At 30.4% G+C, this 9,864-nt stretch overlaps 2 protein-coding genes across 2 annotated transcripts; both read left to right on the top strand.

Moving 5' to 3' along the window:
- The first annotated feature begins 1,736 nt into the window (after positions 1-1,736).
- LOC110602197 lies at positions 1,737-2,260 on the top strand. The gene has a single exon (XM_021739651.2). The coding sequence runs from the start codon at positions 1,753-1,755 to the stop codon at positions 1,993-1,995; it is 243 nt and encodes an 80-aa protein (XP_021595343.1). The 5' UTR covers positions 1,737-1,752; the 3' UTR covers positions 1,996-2,260.
- Positions 2,261-4,807: 2,547 nt separating this feature from the next.
- Positions 4,808-6,188, top strand: LOC110601243 (glycine cleavage system H protein, mitochondrial). Its single transcript, XM_021738307.2, has 4 exons — positions 4,808-5,078; positions 5,178-5,266; positions 5,632-5,802; positions 5,941-6,188. Exons 1-4 carry the CDS (start codon positions 4,973-4,975, stop codon positions 6,067-6,069), a joined length of 495 nt encoding a protein of 164 aa, XP_021593999.1. The 5' UTR covers positions 4,808-4,972; the 3' UTR covers positions 6,070-6,188.
- The last annotated feature ends 3,676 nt before the right edge of the window (positions 6,189-9,864 follow it).

Below are 9,864 nucleotides of genomic sequence, written 5' to 3'. Positions count from 1 at the left end.
TTAAGCACAATGGTTGAGGACTTCTATGATGGCACAAATTGAGGGGGAGAGAGAGTGAGAGAGAGATATTAATGTAATGGAAGTTTGAAAAATATAAAAGAAAAATGCAATGCTTTTAAAAGAATTTGAAAGGTTCAGGACAGATATGTGCTTTTTTTTTTCTCTCTAACCTCGATGTCCACTATGGAAAAGCAGTTCAATTTTTTTTTTATGTCTAATAAACTACTTTTAATGAATTTTCTAATTATTTTATAAAATTTATGCTGTTAAATAATCATTCAATGTGATTAAATTGAAATGCGTATGAGCTCAATAACACAATTGAATAATAGGGATGTAATAGATGAAATGGGTAAATTTTCAGGTGCTCAGAAATGCTTTGCCCTTTAGAAACTGACGATATTGGTTTGTGGGAATGTTATGGATAATGGATAAACCTAATTCATGCTTAAACAAAGTCTAAATATTGAATAAGACTTCAACTAATTATCTGCAACAAATAAATTGCAATCTATTATCTTATCTTAGGTTTATTTTTATTAATAAAACAAGCAGCCCATATTAATCTCTGATAAGTTCCTTCCCTATCAATCTCTGATGGGCTCCGTCCCTATTCTGATGACTACAACAGGGAAGTTTTCTTTGTCTGCTGAAATTGAAGTAACATGATTAAGATTTCTTATTTGATTTTACAGAAAGAAGGAAAAAAAAAAAAAAAAAAAACTCAGTAAGCACCAACCATTTTTTATTTTGGTTTTGAATTGGTCTGTTATGTCTTAGTTGCTTAACGTATCCCTTGAATCCTTGATCAAATGGGAGAAAAACTCATGAAATCTGCTTCAAACAGCTCAAAGATGAGTTCATTTGCCGTTTTAGTTGTATAAAAAAAAGCGGTTGTAATGATGATTATAATTTCTCAAGCTTGTAGTCATAACTCCATTATATTGTGACTCCTTGTTGACACAATTTTTCGGTTACTGAGGATTGAGAACTGCATAAACCCTAGAGAGAAGAAACGAAACCTGGGAGGAAGGGTTGATGTTGGCGTAGGTGATGGAACGGGATGGGATCTGAAATCTCAATCCTGCATATTGTAGGGGTTCCTATTCATCATTGCTGTGTTCTTTTACTTGATGTTGGAAAACCTTTTATATATTCAATATGTGAAACTGTCAAAAAGAAACATTCAATGAAATATAATGCTCTGTTCCCCGATTCGATTACTTATGGGAGAACAATACAATTCTGATAGTGGACTTTGCATGTTTCATTTAGGTTGAAGCTTTTTTATCATCCTGGTATTTTTTTTTCACATAAGGGAAATGGAAAACAAAGAAATTACCCGAATGCGAGAATCAGTAGAAAAGTTCAGAAACTTTCATTAACCGACTTGTTTATATACAATGAACATTTTAGCAGATTTGTCCAAGTAAAGCTTTCCTGCTGTTCAGAAACTTTCATTATCCGACTAGTTTACATGCGATAAACGTGATAGCAGATTTGTCCAAGTTAAAGCTTTCCTGATAATTCATGCAAGAATTCGAGAATAGAGTTTCTTGAGGATAATTCTTTAACTGGTTGTAAGTGGAAGTGTGACCCTGTGGCACGAGAGATATATGATAGTTCGCTTGAGGTTTCTTTTCGTGTCTGGGCTAGGTTGACAGTTAAATGTGCTCTCCTTTGTGTATATCTCTTTTTCCATTATCCAGTAATGAAATTTTGAGTTCTGACTGCAGGTAATATAAGACATTTATGGATGCAAAAGAAGTTCACAGTGAGGTTTCTGAGGAGCTAACCAGGGAGACGCTCATTGGAATATCTTACTTGCTACCAGAAAAGGTTCAGAATTCAGACGTGGATGAAATTTTGAATGCTGAAAAGAGTGTTTCAAGGACAAACAGTGATGGAGCAGATAAGTACAGATCTGAACTGATTTCTATTTCCTACTGTCCATCTCCTGATATGATGCCATCACCTGTGATTGGGAAACCATAATGGTTAGCATGAACTTCTTCTTTTCCCTCCTTTTGTAATTGGCTGCAAGGACTCTTACTTACCTTGTCATAAAAGTTTCTTGTAACATGTTCTCCTGGTTTAGTTTGTTGTGGAATTTGCTATAGTTTAAATGGTTTTGCAACCAATGTCGGGTTGCAGTGTCTGTTGATGTCAATAGAAAGGGGAAGATAGATATGAAGCAGCTTTACATACTTGATGTGTACTGTTACAATGAAGATATGTGTTGATTGGGGATTTGGTCTTATCTTACTGCTGATGCTTTCTTTTTACAGTTCACATTAAAAAGCTTTTTTTTCTTTTGTTTTACCAAGTTAAATTATGATTCTGCATAGAATTGTTTGATTCTAATAGAAGTTCCTTTAATTCTCTGACTGGAGCATCTTATAAGGTGTGAACACTTTTCTTAAAAATATTGAGCATTAATCAGAAATGTTGAATCCATCCTTGCTTGATGATCTGACAATAATGGTGTTTTCGAGGATTATCAATTGCCAGCTCGCTTTATGTATAGTGTAAAATTCACTTGACAGGGTTATTTGAAGGTTCATGATGTGACTGTTTGTGAGCAGAGCTCTAAAATGTGAGAAAGAATAACTAATTTTGTGGTGTTTGTTGACTAAATTTATGCTTTATATTGAGATTAAGCTATTTTGCTAGTTGTCATATATTTCCAAGTCCATTAGCTAATGAAGGGTGGCTGGGTGCGTTCGGCTTAGAGTTTTTTTTTTTATTTTTTATGCAGTAACTTGTAGCTTTTGGCTGCCATGAACTTCTTTGTCAACTGAAGAGTTGTAGAATCTGGACAACAGTTTTCTTTAACACTGTTGGACCTAGGCTTGCATTAATTCTTTCACTTTTTTTTTTTTTTTTTGAAAAAAGAGGCTAAATTAAGATGGTTTGGTTATGTTTTATGCAGAGCATCAAATGTCTCAATATGAAAGTGTTTCATAAGTTATTAGGTTAATGGAAAGAAGTGAAGTAAACTTAAATGACGTGAAAGTAAGTGATCATCAAAGGATTTGCAAGTTTTGTATATTGGTGAGGGATTAGAATTCATTTGTTACCTACAAAATATGTATTTTGAATGAATTGGTTGAATATTTGCATTTAGAAATTAAAATGTGATGTATCTGATACCGTTAAATATAATATTTTATTAAATTTGTAAATATAAATTAATTTTACATATAAAAATATTATTAATTTATAGTAATTGTAGTTAAATTAATATATTGAATTTTAAAAACTTATATTAATTTAATTGTTAAATATACCGTTACATTTTTAACAGTGAGAAATTATTTTAATTAATTTTATATATATTGCTATTTTAAATTAAATAATATATTTATTATAAAATATTTATAATTATTATTATAAGGTGAAAGGTGTGAATACATATTTAATAATTAAATTATTTATTTTTAATTTTAATTTTATAAATTAGTTAAAATTATAATTAAATACAAACAGAGCTAAATTTTATACGTTTAGTTTAAAATATAAGGACAGCTAATTAACTTAAAATTAAAATGGTCAACTAAACGGCATTTCCATACTAATTTGGGATTATAAATTTTCAATTTATGAGGTAATATGCGATTCGTTACCACGTGAGAAAATTATTCGTTTGGTCTAATATGCTATCAATAAATTTTTAACTTTTATTTTAATTTCTATTTCTGGAGAAGCACAAATGCCAAAAAAAAATGTTAATTTAATATAAATGAGTTAAATTTATAAATAAATAAATTTGAGTTTTAATGAATCAAATATTTATGAGCTAGAATTTGCTAATTTTAAGCTTAACACTTTTGAAGAGTTGATTTCACTTGCCAATTTGAGGAATTATTTTTTTCCCGCAACTTTAATTTATATATTAATATCCATTTCAAAAAAAATATATATATATATATATTAATATATCACTTCACTTTGTTTTTAAAAATATCTTAGATTTTCAGGGTTTTTTTTTTTAAAAAAAAAAGACAATAAAAAAAAGAGAATTATTCATTTCTCCTTTTCTCCTTCTACATTCTTAATTTTAAATAGCCAAATTAAATTAATTGCTAGTTATTTATTAATAGAACTTTTATAATCTGAAAATAAATTTACTTATTTTGTTATCAAATCAAATACTGATTTTAAAAATAATTTTCTAATTCAAATTAATATTTTCATATATGATTTAAATGTATTTCTAAATTTTATAAAGTTAAATTTTTATGTTATAAAATTAAATTAATATATAATTTGTCCGTGAAAATAATAAATAGTATTAATTAATTTGACAACGAAAAAATGAATGAGAAAAGGGGCCTTAAAGGGATAAAGTTTCATCTCTTTTTGTGAAAATTGATATTCTCAAGGCCATAATTTATTTAATGAAATAATAAATTTCAAAAAAATGAAATATTCTTCAGCTCTTGTAAGAAGTTTGAATGTTAAACCTACATACTAAGAGCATATTTATTTTATTTAATTTAAATTTATTTTTTTGAAATTAATTAAAATTTAAAATTTAAGTGGTAGATAAATATGAAAAGTTTTAAACAAAAAGATATTAATTCTATTTAACATGGATAAAGATTTAGAGTTTTAGACGAATAAAATACTTTTTTAACCTAAGAAATAAATCATTTTTGAATTTTTTTAAGAAAGAAAACAATCAAAATTTACTTCAAAAATTTTATATCATGAGGTAAAAAATATATATATATATATTTTTGGTATGGACAAGTAAAAGAGAGAAGTTAATAGTAAAGGGCAATGTTATCAGAAAACAAATGATAATGGGCATTGGCATTTGTGGGGTGATCTTAGGATGAGGCTTTCGTTGCCCACCGTTCATCCAAGATAAAACCTCAATAACAACATGTGTACCCTTTCAACTCCCCTATAGGCTTTGAGGCTAACCCAAAAGAAACCAAAGCACAAGAGAAAGAAGATACCTACTATGGCTCTCAGAATATGGGCTTCTTCCACAGCCAATGCCCTCAGAATCTCTGTTGCCTCTAAAGCACAGCTTTCTCCTTACTCTCTCTCAAGATGCTTCTCTACTGGTATACTTTCTCTCTCTTTCTCATACATCCCAGAAATTTCATGCTGAGTTTTATCACAATTTATATATATATATATAAAAAACTGTGTTTGATGTGCAGTTCTTGATGGGCTCAAGTATGCAACTTCACATGAATGGGTGAAGCATGAAGGCTCAGTAGCTACAATTGGCATCACTGATCATGCTCAGGTAAATTTTTTTTTTTTTCTCTTTTTCACGCTGTGGATTAGAATGTCACAGTTCGTTCTCTCTTAACTAGAAATCTCGAATTTCATTAATTTAAAAAATTTATCTTCTTAACACACTTAATGGTTATGGATTTTTTTTTTTTTTTTTTTTTTAATTTATTCAGATGGATAAGGTGTGGCCATCCCATGACCACACAAGATAAAGTTTTGTATTTTTTTTTTTTTTTTTTTATAGTGAGATAACTTGAAATATATATGAATTTAAGATGGAAAAAGAAAAAAAAATTCTTAAAAATATAGTTAAAATTGCATTTTACAAAAATTTCTGATAGGTTTCACTATATATATGGTAATAATAATTTACAGGACCATCTGGGGGAAGTGGTGTTTGTGGATCTGCCGGAAGTTGGCGGTTCAGCCACTCAAGGCAAGAGCTTTGGTGCAGTGGAGAGTGTGAAAGCAACCAGTGATGTCAATTCTCCCATCTCCGGTGAGATTGTTGAGGTTAACACAAAGCTCAGCGAAATTCCTGGTGCGGTGAGTCTTCGAATTAGAACTTCTTTTTAACAATTGGTTTCCAACTGAGACTCCAACTTGAAATTATTATCGTAATTTCACAGTTTTATTTTGAATTGTATCTAATTTCAATAATTTTTTTTTTTAATATGATGAAAGATTAATACAAGTCCTTATGAAGATGGATGGATGATAAAGGTGAAGCCAAGCAATCCATCAGAGTTAAAATCCTTATTGGGTCCAAAGGAATACACAAAATTCTGTGAGGAAGAAGATGCTGCTCATTAGAATTTTGAGCAAAGCTTGCTTATTTTCTCTTGGATTAACTTGTTTTAAAACTATTATTCTAAGTCCTAGTTCTTGTTAATTATTATAATTCTGTTTCCAATCTACTTTTCATTTTATTACCTTTTCTCTTTTTTAAAAATTTTTTTTTATTTAAACTATATCTTAAGGGATTCACACTCGAATTTGATAGGCAAAATAGCCTGTATTTTCATGCACTAAAACTTAGGGGATTGATTTGAGTATCCGATCGGTTCGATTCAAAATCGAATCAAACCAAATAAATTAAAAATTAAAATTTTAATATTTATAAAAACTGAATCAAATTAATTTTAATTAAAAATTAAATCGAATTGACTGAATTGATTTTTATAAGAAATTGAATTGAATCAAATTGATTTGATTCAATTCGATTCAGTTTGGTTTGATTGATTTGAATTTTTGAATTTTTTTTATACTTTATTTTTAATATTTTAAAATTTAATGAAAATATTTTAAGTTTATATGAACTAATATCTCTATATTATTAAAAATAATATATTATTATCACTAATTGATTCGATTCGATTTTTTTTATTTTTTCTGGTTAAAATTGACCTGAATTAAAATAATTAAAATTTTTAAAATTTAAAATCAAACTGAATCAAACTAAATAAAAAATTAAACTGAATTTTTAAATTAATTCGATTCGATCAATTTTTTCGATTTGAACTATATATGTACATATTTTTGTAGTTGTCCGGTAATTATATAAAAATAATAATTAATTAATAATTTCTTTTTTAAAAAAAAAGATAAATTGATCATGTGAACTATCATGTCAAATTGATATAATTTTTTTAAATAATATTTTTATTTAAAATAAAATAAAATAATTTTTTAATTTAAAAAAATATTTTAAAATAAGTTAAAATCTCATATAATTTTGTAAGATTTGAAATGAATTTTTTTTCTTTTTTTATATAAAACGAATCATTCTGAATGAATAAAGAAATTTGTTAGAAATTAAGATGCATAATATTAGCCAAAAAAGATTTAGGTCTTTTTCTTTAAACCGAAAAGAAATATTCAATCGTGAAAATAGTATGACAAGAGCCATGGCCCAAATACAATAGGTTGAATATGTTTGGATACATCATAATAAGTTAGCTGATAGCCTAATTTCGGAAGAGTAGCCCAGAGAAAGTGATGGCTAAAGGACAAAATATGACAAGACAAATAAATTTTCCTTATTTATCACAAATCTGCTACTTAAATAGAGCTGCCTTTACTTTAGATCGTAAAGTAGTTCATCATTTATTGTTTCTACTTGTCCGTTAGATAACAGATCTGATATGATTTCTATGATTAATTGATTGATTCTTCTAAAAAAACCATGTGATGCATTTAAAGGTTGAATCACATAAAAATTTAATTAGATGATGTTTGGTCCTATTAAAGAAAAAAAAAAATCATATGCATCATATCAAATTTAATTTGGCTCTTCGTCATAGATTCTTCTTTTGGACATATCGGATTTTTATAAAAAATTATCATTAGCGGCTATAATTCCATAAAATTTCATCATGGGATTCTCGTCTAATTAGCTGGTAAAATCCTTTACCAACGAACCGATCATATCATTACCGGATTTCCAAAAAATACTATAATTCACTCCATCCTCTTACACTATAAAAGCCAACGATCACAGAGATAAATGTATTGTAGTATTATAATTTTCTCGTCCTCTCTTCTGCTTACTGACTTGAGCATCGGAGTGAATGTCATAAGTGTCAGCTACCTCACATTCTCTTTTTTGCAAATTAGCCAATTGCAGTGTAATTTCGTTTCGGCCACACTATCAGTTTTGTTTCAACAACATCATTTGGTTCCGTTGCTGGGACATCAATTGAATCCTTTCTGTTCATTTGGATTAAAACCAGTATTTTATCCCCTTTCTCTTAAAAAGAAATATTTTTTTATCTCTCTCAAAATGGCCAACAATTCACAAGCTAGAGCTAAGGCTGCTACCAATAAGGGCGCTATCATCTCTTCCACTCCCGGTAATAGACAAAATACACCCTTTACAGTCAACAAAGCATATCTTAATAATATGAACAATAAGCAAATGTTCCAATACATCCAAAGGTTGCAGGCTACTCTTGAGCAGTTTAAGGCTCGAGGGAAGAGTCATTCATGACTCCTAGGAGAAGGGAGGAAGCCTCCATAGACACTCCAAGAATTCGAACAAAAGCAATCAAGGTGCGGTCCAAAGGGAAGGTCGAGTTTGAAGAAAATGAATTGGACGAGCCTCCAAAAGGCGTCAACTGGAAGCTAGTACGAGCTATTCAAAAGTACCAGAAGAAGCAAAAGGAGGACTTTGGTCTAAATGGTGCCCCGCCTCTTTCAGATAAAATCTTAGCATAAACTTTCAACCAAGTTCATGTCTAGATTGGACAAATATAATGGAATGGTAGATCCTAAAAGTCACTTGGTGATATTTAGGATTGCCATGCAGTTTTAGGATGTCAACGACTTCGTGTTGTGCCAAGTGTTTTCGTCAACACTCACAGATTTGGCTTAGAAATGGTACCAATATCTGAGCCAAGGTTTAATTTAAAACTTTACGTAATTCGCTATGTTATTTAAATATAGGTTTATTACTTATATACCTCCAAAAAAACTCTCCTCTAACTTGCAGAAGATTCGCCAAGGAGAGAGTGAGTCTTTAAAGAGCTTTATCTCACGTTTCAATACAGAAGTAATATAGGTGAAATAATTAAATTATGAGATAGCATGTAAAGTATTAAAGAAAGGGACATGCAATGTCAAGTTCATAGATTCCTTAATTAAGAACTCAACCGCTACGTACCAACAGCTAATGGACAAAGCTAAAAAATACATCAGGCTAAATAACGAAGCCCAAGCATTGAGAGAAGACAAAAGGATGAGTCAAAAGCAAAACTAAAAGTCAAAGGGGCAAGGATATAAAGGAGATCACAAAAGTTACCCCGTCTCTCAAAGGAGGGATGATCAAATGATAAGGAACGATGGGTTACTTTCTTCAAAAAAGATTAAAGAGCATTCATCAAAGGCCATAAGTCAGAAATCCGTCAAGAAGACCAGGTGTTAGCCCTACTAAAACAAGACCATAAGTCAGGAATCCGTCAGGCCAGAAGACCGGGTGTTAGTCCCACTAAATAAAGCTATAAGTCAGAAATCCATCAAGCTAGAAGACCAGGTGTTAGTCCCACTAAACAAGGGCAGGCCAGAAGACAGGGTGTTAGTCCCACTAAACAAGGCCATCAATTGGGAATTCATCAGGCCATAAGACCAGGTATTAGTCCCATCAAAATAAGGCCATAAGTCAAAAATTCGTTAGGCCAGAAAACCGAATGTTAGTCTCACTAAAACAAGGCCATAAGTCGGGAATTCATCAAGGCAGAAGACCGAGTTTAGTCCTACTAACAAGGCCATAAGTTAGGAATCCTTCAAGCCAGAAGACTGAGTGTTAGTCCCACTAAAATAAGGCCATAATTTAGGAATCCGTTATGCCAGAAGACCATATGTTAGTCCCAATAAACAAGAGTATAAGTTAAAAATCTGTCAGGCTAGAAGACCTGGTATTAGTCCCACTAAAATAAGGACATATGTCAAGAATCTTTAAGGTTAGAAGACCGTGTGTTAGTCCCACGAAACAAGGTCATAAGTCGGAATCCGTAAGGCTATAAAATCGGGTGTTAGTCCTACCAAAACAAGTCCATAAGGCAAGAACCTGCTAGGCCAGAAGACCAGGCGTTGGACACATTAAATAAGGCA

Source organism: Manihot esculenta, chromosome 15, assembly GCF_001659605.2.
Source record: "Manihot esculenta cultivar AM560-2 chromosome 15, M.esculenta_v8, whole genome shotgun sequence".
Lineage (NCBI taxonomy): Eukaryota > Viridiplantae > Streptophyta > Magnoliopsida > Malpighiales > Euphorbiaceae > Manihot > Manihot esculenta.
The sequence above is the reverse complement of the archived record's forward strand: the minus strand, read 5'-3'. Positions and strand labels throughout refer to the sequence as shown.